At 43.0% G+C, this 26177-nt stretch overlaps 2 protein-coding genes across 2 annotated transcripts; one reads left to right on the forward strand and one right to left on the reverse strand.

The window, feature by feature from the left end:
- Positions 1 to 44: 44 nt before the first annotated feature.
- LOC117475725 (serine/threonine-protein phosphatase 2A 56 kDa regulatory subunit delta isoform-like) lies at positions 45 to 10886 on the forward strand (the record flags this gene model as incomplete). Its single annotated transcript, XM_034122043.1, is given in 9 exon segments — positions 45 to 153; positions 339 to 392; positions 2921 to 3091; positions 3380 to 3507; positions 3583 to 3684; positions 3768 to 3840; positions 5383 to 5421; positions 8286 to 8393; positions 9243 to 10886. Coding segments are annotated over 9 exon segments (922 nt in total), but the record flags the coding sequence as incomplete, so codon positions are not given.
- Positions 10887 to 11941: 1055 nt separating this feature from the next.
- On the reverse strand, positions 11942 to 25214 carry mea1 (male-enhanced antigen 1). Its single transcript, XM_034122044.1, is given in 6 exon segments — positions 11942 to 13079; positions 19083 to 19164; positions 19167 to 19187; positions 24667 to 24744; positions 24747 to 24895; positions 24898 to 25214. Coding segments are annotated over 6 exon segments (594 nt in total). The 5' UTR covers positions 24998 to 25214; the 3' UTR covers positions 11942 to 12915.
- Between the last annotated feature and the right edge of the window lie 963 nt (positions 25215 to 26177).

Genomic DNA, 26177 nt, shown 5'->3' on the forward strand with positions numbered 1-26177 from the left:
CACACACACACAGTGTAGTGTGGTGACTTCCTGTCTCTCCGCAGCATCATCAACGGCTTCGCTTTGCCTCTGAAGGAGGAGCACAAGATGTTCCTGACCCGCGTGCTGCTGCCGCTTCACAAAGTCAAGTCTCTGAGCGTCTACCACCCTCAGGTCTGACTCACAGCTCACTCTCACTGGATGGAGCCTGAACGCATCACAATGTAACTCCATGCAACCTGCCTAGCAACAGACCGCTGAAAGCCCACATTGACCAATCACAACCATTTATTCAAATACACCTTTTGAAATATAAATGAAATGTATTGTGTAACCGTGACGCACCTGTGTGTCTGCAGCTCGCCTACTGCGTGGTTCAGTTCCTGGAGAAGGAGAGCAGCCTGACCGAGTCTGTGAGTAAGACATGAGTCAGCATTATGAGTCCTCAAGACCTGAGTCAGCATTATGAGTCCTCAAGACCTGAGTCAGCATTATGAGTCCTCAAGACCTGAGTCAGCATTATGAGTCCTCATGACCTGAGTCAGCATTATGAGTCCTAAAGACCTGAGTTAGCATTATGAGTCCTCATGACATGAGTCAGCATTATGAGTCCTGAAGACATGAGTCAGCATTATGAGTCCTCCAACATGACCTGAGTCAGCATTATGAGTCCTCAAGACCTGAGTCAGCATTATGAGTCCTGAAGACATGAGTCAGCATTATGAGTCCTCATGACATGAGTCAGCATTATGAGTCCTGAAGACATGAGTCAGCATTATGAGTCCTCCAACATGACCTGAGTCAGCATTATGAGTCCTCAAGACCTGAGTCAGCATTATGAGTCCTGAAGACATGAGTCAGCATTATGAGTCCTCATGACATGACCTGAGTCAGCATTATGAGTCCTAAAGACCTGAGTCAGCATTATGAGTCCTCATGACATGAGTCAGCATTATGAGTCCTCCAACATGACCTGAGTCAGCATTATGAGTCCTAAAGACCTGAGTCAGCATTATGAGTCCTAAAGACCTGAGTCAGCATTATGAGTCCTAAAGACCTGAGTCAGCATTATGAGTCCTCATGACATGAGTCAGCATTATGAGTCCTGAAGACATGAGTCAGCATTATGAGTCCTCCAACATGACCTGAGTCAGCATTATGAGTCCTCAAGACCTGAGTCAGCATTATGAGTCCTCAAACATGACCTGAGTCAGCATTATGAGTCCTCAAGACCTGAGTCAGCATTATGAGTCCTCAAACATGACCTGAGTCAGCATTATGAGTCCTAAAGACCTGAGTCAGCATTATGAGTCCTGAAGACATGAGTCAGCATTATGGGTCCTCAAACATGACCTGAGTCAGCATTATGAGTCCTCAAACATGACCTGAGTCAGCATTATGAGTCCTCAAACATGACCTGAGTCAGCATTATGAGTCCTAAAGACCTGAGTCAGCATTATGAGTCCTCAAACATGACCTGAGTCAGCATTATGAGTCCTCAAGACCTGAGTCAGCATTATGAGTCCTCAAACATGACCTGAGTCAGCATTATGAGTCCTAAAGACCTGAGTCAGCATTATGAGTCCTGAAGACATGAGTCAGCATTATGAGTCCTCAAGACCTGAGTCAGCATTATGAGTCCTCAAGACCTGAGTCAGCATTATGAGTCCTCAAACATGACCTGAGTCAGCATTATGAGTCCTCAAGACCTGAGTCAGCATTATGAGTCCTCAAGACCTGACCTGAGTCAGCATTATGAGTCCTAAAGACCTGAGTCAGCATTATGAGTCCTGAAGACATGAGTCAGCATTATGGGTCCTCAAACATGACCTGAGTCAGCATTATGAGTCCTCAAACAAGACCTGAGTCAGCATTATGAGTCCTCAAACATGACCTGAGTCAGCATTATGAGTCCTCAAACATGACCTGAGTCAGCATTATGAGTCCTCAAACATGACCTGAGTCAGCATTATGAGTCCTCAAACATGACCTGAGTCAGCATTATGAGTCCTCAAACAAGACCTGAGTCAGCATTATGAGTCCTCAAACATGACCTGAGTCAGCATTATGAGTCCTAAAGACCTGAGTCAGCATTATGAGTCCTGAAGACATGAGTCAGCATTATGGGTCCTCAAACATGACCTGAGTCAGCATTATGAGTCCTGAAGACATGAGTCAGCATTATGAGTCCTCAAGACCTGAGTCAGCATTATGAGTCCTCAAGACCTGAGTCAGCATTATGAGTCCTCAAACATGACCTGAGTCAGCATTATGAGTCCTAAAGACCTGAGTCAGCATTATGAGTCCTTAAGACATGAGTCAGCATTATGAGTCCTCAAACATGACCTGAGTCAGCATTATGAGTCCTCAAACATGACCTGAGTCAGCATTATGAGTCCTGAAGACATGAGTCAGCATTATGAGTCCTAAAGACCTGAGTCAGCATTATGAGTCCTGAAGACACGAGTCAGCATTATGAGTCCTCAAGACATGAGTCAGCATTATGAGTCCTAAAGACCTGAGTCAGCATTATGATTCCTGAAGACATGAGTCAGCATTATGAGTCCTCAAGACCTGAGTCAGCATTATGAGTCCTAAAGACATGTGACCCTGCTGTAGTTCCTGTCTGAAGTCATGTGACCCTGCTGTATTTCCTGTCTGAAGTCATGTGACCCTGCTGTAGTTCCTGTCTGAAGTCATGTGACCCTGCTGTAGTTCCGGTCTGAAGTCATGTGACCCTGCTGTAGTTCCGGTCTGAAGTCATGTGACCCTGCTGTAGTTCCTGTCTGAAGTCATGTGACCCTGCTGTAGTTCCTGTCTGAAGTCATGTGACCCTGCTGTAGTTCCTGTCTGAAGTCATGTGACCCTGCTGTAGTTCCTGTCTGAAGTCATGTGACCCTGCTGTAGTTCCTGTAGCTCACGGTAGGTTCTGACCCGGCAGGTGATCGTGGGTCTGCTGAAGTTCTGGCCGAAGACCCACAGTCCGAAGGAGGTGATGTTCCTGAACGAGCTGGAGGAGATCCTGGACGTCATCGAGCCCTCGGAGTTCATGAAGGTCCAGGAGCCGCTGTTCAGACAGCTGGCCAAGTGTGTGTCCAGCCCGCACTTCCAGGTACCTCAAGCTTTCACTCATGCAGTCACAATAAACCCCCTCTGATCAATACAAGTATACATTATTGGAAATACATACAGTGTGTGTGTGTGTGTGTGTGTGTGTGTGTGTGTGTGTGTGTGTGTGTGTGTGTGTGTGTGTGTGTGTGTGTGTGTGTGTGTGTGTGTGTGTGTGTGTGTGTGTGTGTGTGTGTGTGTGTGTGTGTGTGTGTGTGTGTGTGTGTGTGTGTGTGTGTGGTGTGTGTGTGTGTGTGTGTGTGTGTGTGTGTGTGTGTGTGTGTGTGTGTAGGTGGCAGAGAGGGCTCTATATTACTGGAACAACGAGTACATCATGAGTCTGATCAGCGACAACGCCGCCAAGATCCTCCCCATCATGTTCCCCGCGCTCTACAAGAACTCCAAGAGCCACTGGAACAAGTAAGATGCTCTCACACACACACACACACACACACATGAATAATATAGATATGAATGACAGGTGTTTCTCCTCAGGACGATCCACGGGCTGATCTACAACGCTCTGAAGCTCTTCATGGAGATGAACCAGAAACTGTTTGACGACTGCACCCAGCAGTACAAGGCCGAGAAACAGAGGTACACACACACGCACACATGCACGCACACACACACACATGCACGCACACTCACACTCAGTGTAACATGTTTCCTGTGTGCAGAGAGAAGTTTAAGCTGAAGGAGAGAGAGGAAATCTGGCTGAAGATCGAGGAGCTCGCCCAGAAGAACCCTCAGGTACACACACACACACACACAAAGAACTAGGGCTGTACCCGAATATCTGAATATTCGGTCGTTGGCCTACTATTCGGTTTTGAATTTCGTTATTCGGATATTAGTTTTTGTGCTTTTCTTTGGCAGCCGCGCTGCACTGCGGGCTGCACTGTGGCTGCACTGTGGCTGCACTGTGGGCTGCACTGCGGGCTGCACTGTGGCTGCACTGTGGCTGCACTGCGGGCTGCACTGTGGCTGCACTGCGGGCTGCACTGTGGCTGCACTGTGGCTGCACTGCGGGCTGCACTGTGGCTGCACTGTGGCTGCACTGCGGGCTGCACTGTGGCTGCACTGTGGCTGCACTGCGGGCTGCACTGCGGGCTGCACTGCGGGCTGCACTGCGGACTGCACTGTGGCTGCACTGTCGCTGCACTGCGGGCTGCACTGTGGCTGCACTGTGGCTGCACTGCGGGCTGCACTGTGGCTGCACTGCGGGCTGCACTGTGGCTGCACTGCGGGCTGCACTGCGGGCTGCACTGCGGGCTGCACTGCGGGCTGCACTGCGGGCTGCACTGCGGGCTGCACTGCGGGCTGCACTGCGGGCTGCACTGTGGCTGCACTGTGGCTGCACTGCGGGCTGCACTGTCGCTGCACTGCGGGCTGCACTGTGGCTGCACTGTGGCTGCACTGCGGGCTGCACTGTGGCTGCACTGCGGGCTGCACTGTGGCTGCACTGTGGCTGCACTGCGGGCTGCACTGCGGGCTGCACTGTGGCTGCACTGCGGGCTGCACTGCGGGCTGCACTGTGGCTGCACTGTGGCTGCACTGCGGGCTGCACTGTGGCTGCACTGTGTCTGCACTGTGGCTGCACTGTGGGCTGCACTGCACTGTGGCTGCACTGTGGCTGCACTGTGGCTGCACTGCGGGCTGCACTGTGGCTGCACTGTGTCTGCACTGTGGCTGCACTGCGGGCTGCACTGCACTGTGGCTGCACTGTGGGCTGCACTGCGGCTGCACACACACACAAGCTGAGAACACACACACTGAACACACACACTGAGAACACACACACACACTGAGAACACACACACTGAACACACACACAAGCTGAGAACACACACGCTGAGAACACACACACACATGCTGAGAACATACACACGCTGAGAACACACACACACTGAGAACACACACACACACTGAGAACACACACACACACACACACACACACTGAGACAAACACACACATACACTGAGAACACACACACACTGAGAACACACACACACTGAGAACACACACACACATACACTGAGAACACACACACACACTGAGAACACACACACACTTAGACAAACACACACACACTGAGAACACACACACACTGAGAACACACACACACACTGAGAACACACACGCTGAGAACACACACACACACACACACACACACACACACACTGAGAACACACACGCTGAGAACACACACACACACACACACACTGAGAACACACACACACAGGTGTTATATATATCTCACACTCTCTAATCAGCTGATCTGTTTCCTGTAGATCAATAAGCTCCGCCCCGGGCTCCGCCCACAGGAAGAGGTCAGTGTCTGTTTATTATTGTGTTTAATGTTTGTCAAGTTATGATTTGTGTTGCTTGATTGACTCAAACTGATATGCCTACACTTGAGAATGGCCTGGTTCAAGGTTCAGGTTCAAGGTTTTTATTTAGTCATACGAACATATCTTCAGTGTAGTTATGACGATGAAGATCTGAGGTCACAGGCTCCTCCCACAGAGCAACACAATAACACAGATACACAGAATATAGTAAATAGTAAATACAAAAATAGTTTAAAAAAGTGAAATAGTGAACTAGTGAAATAAGAGTCTACATGCAAGTTATTGGAATATGATATATTAGATGAATAGATAAATAGTTTCTAAGTAGCAGATGAATGTTATGGATGTTGTTTCAGAGTTCAGGTGTTTAACAGTCTGATGGCCTGTGGGATGAAACTGTCTCTGAGTCTGGTGGTTTTAGACCTGAAACTGTCTCTGAGTCTGGTGGTTTTAGTCCTGAAACTGTCCCTGAGTCTGGTGGTTTTAGTCCTGAAGCTGTCCCTGAGTCTGGTGGTTTTAGTCCTGAAACTGTCTCTGAGTCTGGTGGTTTTAGTCCTGAAACTGTCCCTGAGTCTGGTGGTTTTAGTCCTGAAGCTGTCCCTGAGTCTGGTGGTTTTAGTCCTAATGCTGTCCCTGAGTCTGGTGGTTTTAGTCCTGAAACTGTCTCTGAGTCTGGTGGTTTTAGTCCTGAAACTGTCTCTGAGTCTGGTGGTTTTAGTCCTGAAACTGTCCCTGAGCCTGGTGGTTTTAGTCCTGAAACTGTTCCTGAGTCTGGTGGTTTTAGACCTGAAACTGTCCCTGAGTCTGGTGGTTTTAGTCCTGAAACTGTCCCTGAAGCCTGGTGGTTTTAGTCCTGAAACTGTTCCTGAGTCTGGTGGTTTTAGTCCTGAAGCTGTCCCTGAGTCTGGTGGTTTTAGTCCTGATGCTGTCCCTGAGTCTGGTGGTTTTAGACCTGAAACTGTCCCTGAGTCTGGTGGTTTTAGTCCTGAAACTGTTCCTGAGTCTGGTGGTTTTAGTCCTGAAGCTGTCCCTGAGTCTGGTGGTTTTAGTCCTGAAGCTGTCTCTGGGTCTGGTGGTTTTAGTCCTGAAACTGTCTCTGAGTCTGGTGGTTTTAGTCCTGAAGCTGTCTCTGAGTCTGGTGGTTTTAGTCCTGAAACTATCTCTGAGTCTGGTGGTTTTAGACCTGAAGCTGTCTCTGAGTCTGAGTTATTTTAGATTTAATTTAGCTTCATTTAGCTTCCATGTAGCTTCATTTAGCTTCCATGTAGCTTCATTTAGCTTTCATGTAGCTTCATGTAGCTTCATTTAGCTTCCATGTAGCTTCCATTTGGCTTCATTTAGCTTCCATGTAGCTTCATTTAGCTTCCATGTAGCTTCCATGTAGCTTCATTTAGCTTCCATGTAGCTTTCAGGTAGCTTCATTTAGCTTCCATGTAGCTTTCATGTAGCTTCATTTAGCTTCCATGTAGCTTCATTTAGCTTCCATGTAGCTTCCATGTAGCTTCCATTTAGCTTCCATGTAGCTTCATGTAGCTTCATGTAGCTTCCATGTAGCTTCCATTTAGCTTCATTTAGCTTCCATGTAGCTTCCATTTAGCTTCATTTAGCTTCATTTAGCTTCCATGTAGCTTCATTTAGCTTCCATGTAGCTTCCATTTAGCTTCATTTAGCTTCCATGTAGCTTCCATGTAGCTTCATGTAGCTTCATTTAGCTTCCATGTAGCTTCCATGTAGCTTCCATGTAGCTTCCATGTAGCTTCATGTAGCTTCATGTAGCTTCATTTAGCTTCATTTAGGGTGAATCCGTGTGTCACTCCTCTCCTTCTGTCCCTCACAGTGAAGTGTCTCTGTGTCACTCCTCTCCTTCTGTCCCTCACAGTGAAGTGTCTCTGTGTCACTCCTCTCCTTCTGTCCCTCACAGTGAAGTGTCTCTCTGTCCTCCTCTCCTCTGTCCTCACAGTGAAGTAGCCTCTCCTTCTGTCCCTCACAGTGAAGTGTCTCTGTGTCACTCCTCTCCTTCTGTCCCTCACAGTGAAGTGTCTCTGTGTCACTCCTCTCCTTCTGTCCCTCACAGTGAAGTGTCTCTGTGTCACTCCTCTCCTTCTGTCCCTCACAGTGAAGTGTCTCTGTGTCACTCCTCTCCTTCTGTCCCTCACAGTGAAGTGTCTCTGTGTCACTCCTCTCCTTCTGTCCCTCACAGTGAAGTGTCTCTGTGTCACTCCTCTCCTTCTGTCCCTCACAGTGAAGTGTCTCTGTGTCACTCCTCTCCTTCTGTCCCTCACAGTGAAGTGTCTCTGTGTCACTCCTCTCCTTCTGTCCCTCACAGTGAAGTGTCTCTGTGTCACTCCTCTCCTTCTGTCCCTCACAGTGAAGTGTCTCTGTGTCACTCCTCTCCTTCTGTCCCTCACAGTGAAGTGTCTCTCTGTCACTCCTCTCCTTCTGTCCCTCACAGTGAAGTGTCTCTCTGTGTCACTCCTCTCCTTCTGTCCCTCACAGTGAAGTGTCTCTCTGTCACTCCTCTCCTTCTGTCCCTCACAGTGAAGTGTCTCTCTGTCACTCCTCTCCTTCTGTCCCTCACAGTGAAGTGTCTCTGTGTCACTCCTCTCCTTCTGTCCCTCACAGTGAAGTGTCTCTCTGTCACTCCTCTCCTTCTGTCCCTCACAGTGAAGTGTCTCTCTGTCACCACCTGCTGGACTGGAGCCAGATAGAGACTTTAAACAGAGTGTTGCATTATGGGTTGTTTTTAGCCTTACTGTTGCTAAGCTAGTGAGTTTCTACAGTGATGTATATAATATATATATATATATATATGTGTGTGTGTGTGTGTGTGTGTGTGTGTGCAGTACTTGCTGCACGGGGACAGTCCTGCTGTGTCCTCCATGGAGACGGAGACGCCTACTGTGGAGGACATCCAGCTGCTGAAGAAGACCGTGGAGAGCGAGGCCTCGCAGGTACTCTGCTTTAGATTATATATTTATATTTATTATATATATATTTATATATTATATTTGTATATCTCATATTATTTATATTTATCTTAAAGGTCCCATGTCACGGCCATTTCTACTGATCATAGTTCCATAGTTGAGGTCTACTAGAATAGATGTACATTGTTCAATGTTCCAAACTCACATTGGTTTCTCAAACAGCATCTCTGTATAGGATGTGTATTCACTCTCTGTCCTACACGCCTTGTTGGAGCTCCTGCCCCCCCCCCCCTCCCTCCCTGTGAGCCCAGTGGCCGTCTGCGAGACAGAGAGACACAGCGAAACCCAGCCCGAAACACACACACCCCCCGCAGGGAGTGTGTGTGTGTTTGCTCAGGCTGAGTTCCGCGGTGTCTCTCTGTCTCGCCGTCCCCACACCAGTGAGCCAGCTCAGTGTCCGCTCCTCGCAGCAGCCCGCCGTGTGTGTGTAAGGAAGTCCGCGCATTGGTCCAAACGTAACGGCTCCACGGACGTTACGTTACGTTACGTCACTATACCCGAAATACGTCACTATACCCAAGAAGTAAACAATGGAAAAAGAGAAATGTCCAGCGAGGCGTTCTGGGGCAGCATAGACAGCTCTTCTCTGTGTTAGAGCTTTACTCCCTACAGGGTGCACTTTGAGGAATTGTGACTCTGCAGACCGTTCACATGCAGAAGCTTCAGAACACAAGGGGACGGTGAATAACCAGAGAAGCATGACATGGGACCTTTAACATATATATATATATATATGTGATATCTTTAGGGCATGAAGGACCTGAAGACGGAGAAGGTGTTGATGTTATATTAATATATATATATTATCTTTAGGGCATGAAGGACCTGAAGACGGAGAAGGTGTTGACGCGCAGGAAGTCGGAGTTGCCGCAGGACGTTTACACCATCAAAGCTCTGGAGGCTCACAAGAGGGCGGAGGAATACCTGACAGCCAATCAGGAGGCTCTCTGACCGGGGGGCGGGGCCTCCTAAGCAGGACTCTCCCATTGGAGGAATCTGAGGACTGGCCCCGGGGTCAGACAGGAAGCTGACCTCTGACCCCTGCTGTGTAGACGTTTCTCCTCTGCTCCCTGAACGCACCGCCAGCTCCTCTCCACTGCGGGAACTCATCTCTCCTACGCTCCCTGAACGCACCGCCAGCTCCTCTCCACTGCGGGATCTCATCTCTCCTCTGCTCCCTGAACGTACCGCCAGCTCCTCTCCACTGCGGGATCTCATCTCTCCTACGCTCCCTGAACACATCGTTTACATTTTATAAAACGAGACGCACACGAGACTTAAAAACAGATCTTCCTGACATGAATCTGAAATCTGTGGGATCACACGTTGTTTGGTTCAGAAAGTCAACTCGTATTTCTGAAATCAATATTTACTTATTTATTCATTTTTGGACGTAAACAGATTTTGTTTGCACGTGAATAACCATTGTTCCCGCAGTGGAAACAGCACCTGAATGCAGCACGGAGCCCCGCCCCCTCCACCTGACCAAACAATCACACGTCAGCACGGAGCCCCGCCCCCTCCACCTGACCAAACAATCACACGTCAGCACGGAGCCCCGCCCCCTCCACCTGACCAAACAATCACACGTCAGCACGGAGCCCCGCCCCCTCCACCTGACCAACCAATCACACGTCAGCACGGAGCCCCGCCCCCTCCACCTGACCAATCACACGTCAGCACGGAGCCCCGCCCCCTCCACCTGACCAATCACACGTCAGCACGGAGCCCCGCCCCCTCCACCTGACCAAACAATCACAAACACCCTGAACCTCTCACTGCGGAGCGGCTCACAGGTCAGCGTCGTTATCTCGGATATCGTTTTCTTTATTAAAAACAAAACTCATTTTATTAAAGAATTAACTCGGGATCACGGTAATAAAAAAAACACGTAAGATCTCGACTTCCTGTCGCGGCGGAGCGAAGTCCAGGAGCTGCACAAACAACGTCTTTTAGAGAGAATATGAATATGTATTATTATTGTCATGTGACCAGAGCCACGCCCCCTTCTGTAGGCCACGCCCCCTACTGTCGGCTGGTTTCCGATCAGTCGCTGCACGCCGTCGTGTGATTGGCTGTCAATTGTTCCAGGTGTTTGTTAGCCCCGCCCACTTCTCTCGCCGCCGGACAGTTTCTCTAAAAAACTAAACTTCCTAATTTCTTGATTTCAGCTTCAGAACGAAATCTAACGACTTTATTTCAGAGTCTGGCGAAGTTCAGAAACATTGTGACGAAGATCGTCTCAGCTTTGTTTCTCTTTGAGTTTCACTTCCTCTCAGATCCTCCGAAACACAATGACACTTTTTACGATCTAAGATTTAAAACTCGCTAAACTTCAGGTTTAATGAATATATTCCGTCAAGACATCGAGTTCAGGAGAGCTTTAATGAAACATGACACAGAATGAGAGGCTGGTTTGTACAGATGTTGGTGAAGAATAAAAAGAAATACATGTTTCACGGTTTCTGTGTTCTCTCTCTCTCTCTCACACACACACACACACACACACACACACACGTACAATCATTACAACAAGAAGCTTCAAGAAAAGGCAGAATGTGACGTCTTCTTAAATATCTTCCTTTTTGGACTTTGTTTACTTCAGGAACATAGTGACATCACTAGCACTCAAACACATTGCACGTGATAGGCTAAGGGGCGGGACATCTCTAAGAGGTTGACCAATCACAACAGAGCCGGCCAGCTAACCAATCAGAGCATGGAGACATGAAAACAGTTTAATTAAAAAACGTCTCTCCTCAAAGTGTTTGTTTAAATTCCAGTTTTATTTAATTTTAAGGCCAAAAATGTGTTAAAGGTCCCATGTCACGACTCATGGCCATTTCTACTGATCATAGTTCCATAGTTGAGCTCTACTAGAATAGATTCTCATTGGTTTCTCATACAGCATCTCTGTATAGTCTGTGTATTCACTCTCTGTCCTACACGGCTTGTTGGAGCTCCTTCCCCCCCCTCCCTATGAGCCCACTGTGCTCTGATTGGTCAGCTCGCCCACTCTGTTCTGATGAGTCCACCACCGTTACAGCGGAACATCAGTGATTATGTTTTACAATGGCGTTTGTTAGCAACCAGAAAATGACACCAGTAATGAAAAACAGATGAGAATGCTGCGTGGGGTCTGGGTGCCGTGTTGGAGGGACGTTGGGGGGCTCGCTGCTCCGCCCTTTGAGGCTCGAGGAGCGGACAGTGAGAGCTGGGTTACTGCTGTTGTTTCCTGGTTGCTGCGTGGGGTCTGCGAGGCTCCACTAGCACCCGCTGATGGATGTTCTCTACATGCTGCAGATGTTTCTTCATGAGGAACATCTGGTTTGATACCCGACTCCTTCCTGAAGCTCTTTCCCGTCGGCCTCCGTAAGTTAAAGAAAACATGCAAATAAGAAATGATGAACGTTCGGGTTACAGAGCGTTAAACAAGAGGCTCAAAGCTCCCACACTGTGTTTGACCCTGAATGACCCATCAGGTGAGAAACTTTAAATGCAATTAATGATTATTTTAATCTTTAAAATGACATCTTAACTCAAACACTTTATTCTGCAGGAAAGATGAACAAAGGTTTGAGCGTCTTTAAGTTTCAGAGTTTGTACAAAATGCAGATTAAAAGCATTGCTCTCCGTCCCTGAAGCACTTTACTCTAGAGATGATCAGATGGAGCACTTTACTCTAGAGATGATCAGATGGAGCACTTTACTCTAGAGATGATCAGATGGAGCACTTTACTCTAGAGATGATCAGATGGAGCACTTTACTCTAGAGACGATCAGATGGACCTCTTTACTCTAGAGATGATCAGATGGAGCACTTTACTCTAGAGACGATCAGATGGAGCTCTTTACTCTAGAGATGATCAGATGAAGCACTTTACTCTAGAGACGATCAGATGGACCTCTTTACTCTAGAGATGATCAGATGGAGCACTTTACTCTAGAGACGATCAGATGGAGCACTTTACTCTAGAGACGATCAGATGGACCTCTTTACTCTAGAGACGATCAGATGGACCTCTTTACTCTAGAGACGATCAGATGGACCTCTTTACTCTAGAGATGATCAGATGGACCTCTTTACTCTAGAGATGATCAGATGGACCTCTTTACTCTAGAGATGATCAGATGGACCTCTTTACTCTACAGACGATCAGATGGACCTCTTTACTCTAGAGATGATCAGATGAAGCACTTTACTCTAGAGACGATCAGATGGAGAAATACATATGCATGACTTGGCGTTAAAGTTAAAAATCTAAAACATTCAGCTTCCCTCCTCGTGCTGTTATTCCCTGAAGTAGTCGTGGTGCGTTCAGGGTCAGAAGAGGTGAACGTCCTGGTGGTGCGTTCAGGGTCAGAAGAGGTGGACGTCCTGGTGGTGCGTTCAGGGTCAGAAGAGGTGGACGTCCTGGTAGTGCGTTCAGGGTCAGTAAAGGTTGTTTCTGTGGTGGTGGTGCGTTCAGGGCCCGCTGCGGTGCGTTCAGGGCCCGCTGAGCTGCGTCAGGGTGTTTCTCTGATGGCTCTGCAGAGTGTTCTCCACCATGTCCTTCCACTGGTCCTCTGAGATCTCTTTGGCCCACGGAGGAACCACGAGAGCCGGCAGAGCCACGGAGGCCATGGTGCGCTTCACCAGCTCCACGTGGTCTGAAGAGACACGGGGAACAACCATCAACATACTATAACAGTGTAAACATACTATAACAACACTGTAAACATACTATAACAACAACACTGTATACATACTATAACACTGTAAACATACTATAACAACAACACTGTATACATACTATAACACTGTATACATACTACAACACTGTATACATACTATAACACTGTAAACATACTATAACAACAACACTGTATACATACTACAACACTGTAAACATACTACAACACTGTAAACATACTACAACACTGTAAACATACTACAACACTGTAAACATACTACAACACTGTAAACATACTACAACACTGTAAACATACTATAACACCACTGTATACATACTACAACACTGTATACATACTACAACACTGTATACATACTATAACACCACTGTATACATACTACAACACTGTAAACATACTACAACACTGTATACATACTACAACACTGTATACATTACTACAACACGTGTATACATACTACAACACTGTATACCCATACTATAAACACTGTATACATACTACAACACTGTAAACATACTACAACACTGTATAATACTACAACACTGTAAACATACTACAACACTGTATTACATACTACAACACTGTATACATACTACAACACTGCTAAACATACTATAACAACACTGTCTACATTCTATAACACTGTATACATACTACAACACTGTAAACATACTATAACACTGTAAACATACTACAACACTGTAAACATACTATAACAACAACACTGTATACATACTATAACAACAACACTGTATACATACTACAACACTGTAAACATACTATAACAACAACACTGTAACATACTCTAAACACTGTAAACATACTATAACAACAACACTGTAAACATACTATAACACTGTAAACATACTATAACACTGTAAACATACTATAACACTGTAAACATACTATAACAACAACACTGTATACATACTATAACACTGTAACATACTATAACAACAACACTGTATACATACTACAACACTGTATACATACATACACTGTAAACATCCTGTAACATACTAAACACTGTAAACATACTATAACAACAACACTGTATACATACTATAACACTGTAAACATACTATAACAACAACACTGTATACATACTATAACACTGTAAACATACTATAACAACACTGTATACATACTACAACACTGTAAACATACTACAACACTGTAAACATACTACAACACATGAAACAGTACATACAACACTGTAAACATACTACAACACTGTAAAATACTACAACACTGTAAACATACTACAACACTGTAACATACTACAACACTGTAAACTACTACAACACCTGTAAACATACTAAACACTGTAAACATACAACACTGTATACATATACAACACTGTATACATACAAACACTGTAACATACTATAACCCACTGTATACATACTACAACACTGTACAACATACTACAACACTGTATACATACTAAAACATGTAACATACTACAACACTGTATACATACTACAACACTGTAACTACTAAACACTGTATACATACTACAACACTGTAAAACATACTACAACCACTGTATACCTACACACAACACTGAAAACATACCTACAACACTGTATACATACTACAACACTGTAACATACTACAACACTGTAAACATATCTATAACAACATGTATACATACTATAACACTGTATACATAACAACACTGTAAACATACTACAACACTGTAAACATACTACAACACTGTAAACATACTATAACAACAACACTGTATACATACTATAACAACAACACTGTATACATACTACAACACTGTAAACATACTATAACAACAACACTGTAAACATACTATAACACTGTAAACATACTATAACAACAACACTGTAAACATACTATAACACTGTAAACATACTATAACACTGTAAACATACTATAACACTGTAAACATACTATAACAACAACACTGTATACATACTATAACACTGTAAACATACTATAACAACAACACTGTATACATACTATAACAACTGTATACATACTATAAACACTGTAAACATACTATAACAACAACACTGTAAACATACTATAACACTGTAAACATACTATAACAACAACACTGTAAACATACTATAACACTGTAAACATACTATAACAACAACACTGTATACATACTATAACACTGTAAACATACTATAACAACAACACTGTATACATACTATAACACTGTAAACATACTATAACAACAACACTGTATACATACTATAACACTGTAAACATACTATAACAACAACACTGTATACATACTATAACACTGTAAACATACTATAACACTGTATACATACTATAACACTGTATACATACTATAACACTGTATACATACTATAACAACAACACTGTATACATACTATAACACTGTAAACATACTATAACAACAACACTGTATACATACTATAACACTGTATACATACTACAACACTGTATACATACTATAACACTGTAAACATACTATAACACTGTATACATACTATAACAACAACACTGTAAACATACTATAACACTGTATACATACTATAACACTGTATACATACTATAACACTGTAAACATACTATAACAACAACACTGTATACATACTACAACACTGTATACATACTACAACACTGTAAACATACTATAACAACACTGTATACATACTACAACACTGTAAACATACTATAACAACACTGTATACATACTACAACACTGTATACATACTACAACACTGTAAACATACTATAACAACACTGTATACATACTACAACACTGTAAACATACTATAACAACACTGTATACATACTACAACACTGTATACATACTACAACACTGTAAACATACTATAACAACACTGTATACATACTACAACACTGTAAACATACTACAACACTGTATACATACTATAACACTGTAAACATACTATAACACTGTATACATACTATAACACTGTAAACATACAACACTGTATACATACTATAACACTGTAAACATACTATAACACTGTATACATACTATAACACTGTAAACATACTACAACACTGTATACATACTATAACACTGTAAACATACTACAACACTGTATACATACTATAACACTGTAAACATACTATAACACTGTATACATACTATAACACTGTAAACATACTACAACACTGTATACATACTATAACACTGTAAACATACTACAACACTGTATACATACTATAACACTGTAAACATACTATAACACTGTATACATACTATAACACTGTAACATACTACATACACTGTATACATACTATAACACTGTAAACATACTATAACAACAACACTGTATACATACTATAACACTGTAAACATACTATAACAACAACACTGTATACATACTATAACACTGTAAACATACTACAACACTGTATACATACTATAACACTGTAAACATACTATAACAACAACACTGTATACATACTATAACACTGTATACATACTATAACACTGTAAACATACTATAACAACAACACTGTAAACATACTATAACACTGTATACATACTATAACACTGTATACATACTATAACACTGTAAACATACTATAACAACAACACTGTATACATACTACAACACTGTATACATACTACAACACTGTAAACATACTATAACAACACTGTATACATACTACAACACTGTAAACATACTATAACAACACTGTATACATACTACAACACTGTATACATACTACAACACTGTAAACATACTATAACAACACTGTATACATACTACAACACTGTATACATACTATAACACTGTAAACATACTACAACACTGTATACATACTACAACACTGTAAACATACTATAACAACACTGTATACATACTATAACACTGTAAACATACTATAACACTGTAAACATACTATAACACTGTAAACATACTATAACACTGTAAACATACTATAACACTGTAAACATACTATAACACTGTAAACATACTATAACACTGTATACATACTATAACACTGTATACATACTATAACACTGTAAACATACTATAACAACACTGTATACATACTATAACACTGTAAACATACTATAACACTGTATACATACTATAACACTGTATACATACTATAACACTGTAAACATACTATAACAACACTGTATACATACTATAACACTGTAAACATACTATAACACTGTAAACATACTATAACACTGTATACATACTATAACACTGTAAACATACTATAACAACACTGTATACATACTATAACAACACTGTATACATACTATAACACTGTATACATACTACAACACTGTAAACATACTATAACACTGTATACATACTATAACACTGTATACATACTACAACACTGTATACATACTACAACACTGTATACATACTACAACACTGTATACATACTATAACACTGTATACATACTATAACACTGTATACATACTACAACACTGTATACATACTACAACACTGTATACATACTACAACACTGTATACATACTATAACAACACTGTAAACATACTATAACAACACTGTAAACATACTATAACACTGTATACATACTATAACACTGTATACATACTATAACACTGTATACATACTATAACACTGTATACATACTACAACACTGTAAACATACTACACACTGTAAACATACTATAACACTGTATACATACTATAACACTGTAAACATACTATAACACTGTATACATACTATAACACTGTAAACATACTATAACACTGTATACATACTATAACACTGTATACATACTACAACACTGTAAACATACTACAACACTGTATACATACTATAACACTGTATACATACTATAACACTGTAAACATACTACCACACTGTAAACATACTATAACACTGTATACATACTATAACACTGTAAACATACTACCACACTGTAAACATACTATAACAACACTGTAAACATACTATAACAACACTGTAAACATACTACAACACTGTAAACATACTACAACACTGTAAACATACTACAACACTGTAAACATACTATAACACTGTAAACATACTATAACTAAAATACAAGTACTTGACAGTGTTTTGATGTGTATTGATGTGTATATATGTGTAATTATGTGTATATATGTGTATTGATGTGTATTGATGTGTATATATGTGTATTGATGTGTATTGATGTGTATTGATGTGTATATATGTGTATTGATGTGTATTGATGTGTATATATGTGTATTGATGTGTATTGATGTGTATTGATGTGTATATATGTGTATTGATGTGTAATTATGTGTTTTGATGTGTATTGATGTGTATTTTGATGTGTATATATGTGTAATTATGTGTAATTATGTGTATTGATGTGTATTGATGTGTAATTATGTGTATATATGTGTATATATGTGTATTGATGTGTATTGATGTGTATTGATGTGTAATGATGTGTATTGATGTGTATTGATGTGTATTGATGTGTATTGATGTGTATTGGTGTGTATTGGTGTGTATTGGTGTGTATTGATGTGTATTGATGTGTATTGATGTGTATTGATGTGTATTGATGTGTATATGTGTGTATATGTGTGTATATATGTGTGTATATATGTGTGTATATGTGTATATATGTGTATATATGTGTATTGATGTGTAGATGTGTAGATGTGTATTGATATGTGTATTGATATGTGTATTGATATGTGTATTGATATGTGTATTGATATGTGTATTGATGTGTATATATGTGTATATATGTGTATATGTGTATTGATGTGTATTGATGTGTATATGTGTATTGATGTGTATATGTGTATATGTGTATTGATGTGTATTGATGTGTATTGATGTGTATTGATGTGTATATTGATGTGTATATTGATGTGTATTGATGTGTATATATGTGTATATATGTGTATTCATGTGTATTGATGTGTATTCATGTGTATTGATGTGTAAACTACAGTTCTGGGGGTCTGACCTTCGTCCATGGGGATGGAAGCTCGGCTCCTCAGGGCCGACGCCCCCTCCTCCTCGTCATCCTCACTCTCTGAGGGAGGGCTTCAGGGAGGTGCAGACCCATGTCCTGCAGGAGAGGAGAGTAACCTGAGGTCATTAGAGGTTCAAGGAGTGTTACTCAGGAAGCCAGCAGGTAAAGGTGTTCAGGTGGTGTGTTCAGGTGGTGTGTTCAGGTGGTGTGTTCAGGTGATGTGTTCAGATGGTGTGTTCAGGTGTTCAGGTGATGTGTTCAGATGGTGTGTTCAGTTGGTGTGTTCAGTTGGTGTGTTCAGGTGGTGTGTTCAGGTGATGTGTTCAGGTGTGTTCAGTTGGTGTGTTCAGGTGATGTGTTCAGGTGGTGTGTTCAGATGGTGTGTTCAGGTGGTGTGTTCAGGTGGTGTGTTCAGGTGGTGTGTTCAGGTGATGTGTTCAGGTGGTGTTCAGATGGTGTGTTCAGGTGGTGTGTTAAGGTGGTGTGGGTTAAGGTGTTCAGGTGGTTTTGTAAGGTGGTGTGTTCAGGTGGTGTGTTCAGGTGGTGTGTTCAGGTGTGTGTTCAGGTGGGGTGTTCAGGTGGTGTGTTCAGGTGGTGTGTTCAGGTGGTGTGTTCAGGTGATGTGTTCAGATGGTGTGTTCAGTTGGTGTGTTCAGGTGGTGTGTTCAGGTGGTGTGTTCAGGTGGTGTGTTCAGGTGGTGTGTTCAGGTGGTGATGTGTTCAGGTGGTGATGTGTTCAGGTGGTGATGTGTTCAGGTGGTGATGTGTTCAGGTGGTGATGTGTTCAGGTGGTGTGTTCAGGTGGTGTGTTCAGGTGGTGTTGTTATGGCAGAATGTTTAATACAGCGTATTTCTGATATTCATTAATGATCACATGGTATTCCATATGATGTGTGTTACTGAGTTGGGTCACACACAGTTAGAGAGACAATGGTCGTTCTGAATTATCAATAGATGTATTCATTTTAAGTGAGCTGACACCGAGGGTATAGGAAGTTCAGAGAAGAGGTTATAAAAACAGTTAACCTTTGTTAGTTAACTAATCCTAAAGATTTCATGAGATGATGACGTTTAAACATATACAGGTATAGCTTTCAGAGAGAAACACATGTGACATTTGTGTGGTTGGCTGCATGATAAAATGTGTGTGCGTTAAACATGTTTGTGGAACATGTTCGTGTGTCATTTAGAAAAGTATATCTAGCCCTGTGTTTCTTCTGTTCTGGGGGGCAGTTCTGTGATTGGCTGCTGTGGCAGCAGGTGATGTACTTCCCATTATTGTTTGTTTGTTGCAACAACTAAATAATAATTACTTTTCAGCTATATCTGTGTTTGTGTTTTATTGATTCCTCTCTGTTTCATTCTTTCCTGTTGTGTTATGCTGGATCTCCACAACAGTGTGTTCAGGTGGCACATCAGATGGTGTGTTCAGATGGTGTGTTCAGGTGGTGTGTTCAGGTGTTCAGGTGGTGTGTTCAGGTGGTGTGTTCAGGTGTTCAGGTGGTGTGTTCAGGTGGTGTGTTCAGGTGTTCAGGTGGTGTGTTCAGGTGGTGTGTTCAGGTGGTGTGTTCAGGTGTTCAGGTGGTGTGTTCAGGTGGTGTGTTCAGGTGTTCAGGTGGTGTGTTCAGGTGGCACATCAGATGGTGTGTTCAGATGGTGTGTTCAGGTGGTGTGTTCAGGTGGTGTGTTCAGGTGGTGTGTTCAGGTGGTGTGTTCAGATGGTGTGTTCAGGTGGTGTGTTCAGATGGTGTGTTCAGGTGGTGTGTTCAGGTGATGTGTTCAGGTGGTGTGTTCAGATGGTGTGTTCAGGTGTTCAGGTGGTGTGTTCAGGTGATGTGTTCAGATGGTGTGTTCAGATGGTGTGTTCAGGTGTTCAGGTGGTGTGTTCAGGTGGTGTGTTCAGGTGGTGTGTTCAGGTGGTGTGTTCAGGTGTTCAGGTGGTGTGTTCAGGTGATGTGTTCAGGTGGTGTGTTCAGGTGATGTGTTCAGGTGGTGTGTTCAGGTGGTGTGTTCAGGTGGTGTGTTCAGGTGTTCAGGTGGTGTGTTCAGGTGGTGTGTTCAGGTGGTGTGTTCAGGTGGTGTGTTCAGGTGGTGTGTTCAGGTGTTCAGGTGGTGTGTTCAGGTGATGTGTTCAGGTGGTGTGTTCAGGTGGTGTGTTCAGGTGGTGTGTTCAGGTGATGTGTTCAGGTGGTGTGTTCAGGTGGTGTGTTCAGGTGGTGTGTTCAGGTGGTGTGTTCAGGTGGTGTGTTCAGGTGTTCAGGTGATGTGTTCAGGTGGTGTGTTCAGGTGGTGTGTTCAGGTGTTCAAGTGATGTGTTCAGGTGTGTTCAGAGGCCTGTACGACGAAGCCGGTTCAACCTAACCTGGATATGTTTGAGTTAGCCGGTTGGCCCAATCCAAAACATACGCGCTCTCGCTAAACGGTCCTACGACGCTGGTTATCAAGTGGATCGCTCAAGCCAGCCGTGTCCTATCTAGTTAGGTGCGCGTTCACATAAAAGGGGCGGGGTTAGCAACATTTGACCAATCACCAACATGGACAAGCGTACTGACAGCGCAGCGTCATACTTCCTGAATGAAAAGTGAACTTTAATATTAGTCAAATATGAAGAAGTGAAACTTTAAACATCCATGACTTAAACACTTTATCCAGGATAAAAGCCACATAGCTGCACCTGCAAGGTGAATACAGCTGGTAACAGAGAAAGTGTTTGAATGTGTACATTAACAGGTTTATGATATCACTGCCCCGTCTAAGACACGATCTGACTTTAATTACATTTGACTCAAGTGTTTCGTCAACTTAATGTGTTGCTTAACCTGTTAAGCCCTGAGCCTGTTTTTCAGGTCTCAGGCTCGAAAATGACATTCCCAGAACAAATGACCATATCTTCCCTTCTAAAGGGTTAAATTAATAATCTTTTTCTCAAAGTAATGATAAACCTGTGAGTTGGATGTAGAAAAGTCAGATCAATATAGATGTTTTTATTTTAAAGAAAATTCAGATTGAACATAGTAAAAAACTGTAAATTATAGTGGTCCGTCCCAATATTCTTTTTACTTATAGTGAAAACTACCCTTGGATGATGGGATAGGAGACTAAAAAGCTTTAGGAATCCAAAGTACAACATATAATAAGTACCCTGTATCAAGATTGATGCAAAACAAGTGACATTTGACCTTTTTAGAGAGGTTTAGCCAAAAGAAACCACTTCTGGGGTGATTTGGGTGGAAATGTTTTTTTTTTATATCTCTGGCCCCCCTTGCTCGATTTTGATGGTTGACACCTCTTTCTGACCGTTAGAGCCAATAGAATCGAAGGGGGAGTCCCCCACACACACTCATTGTGAAACAAAAAGGTGGGGGCTTTGCGCATGCAGTTTTGCTTCAGAGTGGACCTATCTCTAGCTCTGACATCTGAAAATGGAAAAGCAGTTTTAATGCTTATGGATTATCAGAAATCATTTCAAAGGGACACAGACACATTGGATTAACCTATGGATTAACTTCAGCAGCGCTTTTATCGTTTTAATTCCATTGAAGACCACTTTCAGGGCCAAGGTAAGCTTGTTAGCATCTTTAGCTACCTAGCGTCACCTGTTTTTGTTTATAACGTCGCGATTTCGTATAATTCAGTGATAATGAGGGTACCCATCGATTCTGTGTCACCTCACGATGTGAATCGATGTCATGGATGTGGAGAAAAGATAAATAATAAGGTTTTGTGAGTGATATTCGGTGCAGTAATCTGTTAGCATTTTTCGCGCATTGCTAATTCAGAGGCTCAGTGTTAGCATTGTGGGTTTTCTTTTGAAAAAAAAAAAAAAATGATCAGTTAGATGAGTTTCTTCCCGTTACATGGATATAAAACATTCATAGTTTATTAAATGAACATGCCCTCAGACACTGTTTCCTGCAAGATGTTGCAGCAGTGCCCCGGTACCGGGGTCTCTCGGGCTTAACAGGTTAAAATAATACTTCTGCATACAGTATGTGACACTGAGAGTGTTGCACGGCCAGATACGGCTCAGCTGACTCAGATAAGGAAATATATGATACATTATGATGTGATATGATATGAATGATAATGGGACACATCGACGTCTGCACTCACAGTGCCGCGGACTGTACGTAATGTTACTCTGATCCGGTTACTTATGTTGTGGCAGATATTTAAGTAAGCTTTCTTAACACTAATGTTATAATAGTCAGATTGCTCTGAAGATGGGAGGGGATATTCTATTCATGTTCACGTTCACACAGTCAGGTGATTTTTGCCGGCCGTCTTTCCTGCAACGGCAGTTTTTCTGTATTTCCTCTATCCTGTAATATGACTTGATCGCTTTAAACTCTGCACACTGAGCTCTGATTGGTCAGCAGGCGGTGCTTTCACTGAGTTGATCTCTTAGCCTGCAACCTAACCTGCTCCGGAGGAGGTTTGCCGCTCAGCATAAGTTACCATGGAGATCTAGCCCGCTAAAAAGAGAACCAGCGTCGTAGGACCGGAAAGCCAGAGTTTACCCTGAAGTCAGCTAATGGCGCAGTTCCACTGCAGCGCGTAGCTCGCTTTAAGCGTGCCGTGTCGTGCCGTCCCCTTTTTTGGTTGTGCTTCCATTAGGCCTAGTTCCGGCGCGGCACGGCGCGGGGCTACTTTTTCACCTCTTTTCTGGCCCTAGAAAATTGTGGTTCTATCGAGGCCAACAAACAGGGCTGAGTCGGGCTGAGTATGCTAAACTAGAGAGAGCATCGCTGGCAAGAGGGCTAGAACTACAACAAGATGGACATATTTGACCGTGATTTAATTGTAATACACGTTTCTAAATGATGAAGTAACAACATACTGATACCGGTTAGTAAAAACCATGAATTAATGCTTTGGCAAGTCTGCAGACAGACGGCAGGCGAAACACCTTTTAAAATGCGTGTTTTTCTAGATGGAGATTGGCTAAGCTAACGCAGTATATGCTCCGACCGTCCACACTCACAACAACGGCCTATACAGACATAAATAAAGCAGCGACTGTATTCACCATGACACAGGCAGTCTGTGGTGTGTACTTGTTTAACTTCTGTCTAGTTTCTGAACAGATATGAGGAGCTGTGAGCTCTGAGTGCTAACAGCTAACGGCTGTGTTGTTTTTCTGGGGTTCTCATTGAAGATGACGTCACGGCTCCGCCTACACTGCGTTACTATAGTTACTACCCCAGTTCCTAAACTGTAATGGAAGCGCAGCATGAAGTGAGTCGGCCCTGTTAAGGCCCAACGCGGCCAAGCCGTACCGAGCCGTACCGAGTGTGGCCGAGGCCAACCGTGTAGTGGAAATGCGCCATAAGAGAACATCCGGCTTCGTAGTACAGGCCTCTGGTGATGTGTTCAGATGATGTGTTTATTGTGTTCAGGTGATGTGTTCAGGTGATGTGTTCAGGTGATGGTTCAGGTGGTGTGTTCAGATGATGTGTTTATTGTGTTCAGGTGATGTGTTCAGGTGATGTGTTCAGTGATGTGTTCAGGTGATGTGTTCAGGTGATGTGTTCAGGTGTTTAGTTGTTCAGGTAAAGGTGTGTTCAGGCCTCACCTGTATCCTGTGCTGCACCTGCTGCAGCTGCTCTGTTAAGGGGGGTGCGTCTCCCTCCTCCTCCCCCTCCTCCCCCTCCTCCCATCCTCCCCCGGCTGCTCGGGGGGGAGAGAGTGTCCCTCAGGCTCCTGGTTCAGAGGCTGGTAATAATACTCTCCTCCATCATTGTTGTTCTCCTCTTCCTCCTCCTCCTCCTCCCCCTCTATCTCCCCCCCTCCCTCCCCCCCCCCCACACTGGCAGCAGGGCTCCAGGTCTCTCGTCTCCCCCCAGGTCGTCCTCAGAGTTCGGCAACACTCTCTCCGGTCCCATCGCAGAGCTCCACACTTCCATCCACAGAGCCTGAGGAATATAAAGAGTTCATCAAGAGGACACTTCATCAAGAGCACACTTCATCAAGAGGACACTTCATTCATCAAGAGGACACTTCATTCATCAAGAGCACACTTCATTCATCAAGAGGACACTTCATCAAGAGGACACTTCATTCATCAAGAGCACACTTCATTCATCAAGAGCACACTTCATTCATCAAGAGGACACTTCATTCATCAAGAGAGACACTTCATCAAGAGCACACTTCATTCATCAAAGGACACTTCATCAAGAGCACACTTCATTCATCAAGAGGACACTTCATTCATCAAGAGGACACTTCATCAAGAGGACACTTCATTCATCAAGAGCACACTTCATTCATCAAGAGGACACTTCATTCATCAAGAGGACACTTCATTCATCAAGAGGACACTTCATCAAGAGGACACTTCATTCATCAAGAGGACACTTCATTCATCAAGAGGACACTTCATCAAGAGGACACTTCATTCATCAAGAGCACACTTCATTCATCAAGAGCACACTTCATCAAGAGGACACTTCATTCATCAAGAGGACACTTCATTCATCAAGAGCACACTTCATTCATCAAGAGGACACTTCATTCATCAAGAGGACACTTCATTCATCAAGAGCACACTTCATTCATCAAGAGGACACTTCATTCATCAAGAGGACACTTCATTCATCAAGAGCACACTTCATTCATCAAGCACACTTCATTCATCAAGAGGACACTTCATTCATCAAGAGGAACTTCATTCATCAAGAGGACACTTCATTCATCAAGAGCACACTTCATTCATCAAGAGCACACTTCATTCATCAAGAGCACACTTCATTCATTAAGAGCACACTTCATTCATCAAGAGGACACTTCATTCATCAAGAGCACACTTCATCAAGAGGACACTTCATTCATCAAGAGCACACTTCATCAAGAGGACACTTCATTCATCAAGAGCACACTTCATTCATCAAGAGCACACTTCATCAAGAGGACACTTCATTCATCAAGAGCACACTTCATTCATCAAGAGCACACTTCATCAAGAGCACACTTCATTCATCAAGAGCACACTTCATCAAGAGCACACTTCATTCATCAAGAGCACACTTCATTCATCAAGAGGACACTTCATTCATCAAGAGGACACTTCATTCATCAAGAGGA

The sequence above is a fragment of the Trematomus bernacchii genome, unplaced genomic scaffold (genome assembly GCF_902827165.1).
Source record: "Trematomus bernacchii unplaced genomic scaffold, fTreBer1.1, whole genome shotgun sequence".
In the NCBI taxonomy this organism is placed as follows: domain Eukaryota; kingdom Metazoa; phylum Chordata; class Actinopteri; order Perciformes; family Nototheniidae; genus Trematomus; species Trematomus bernacchii.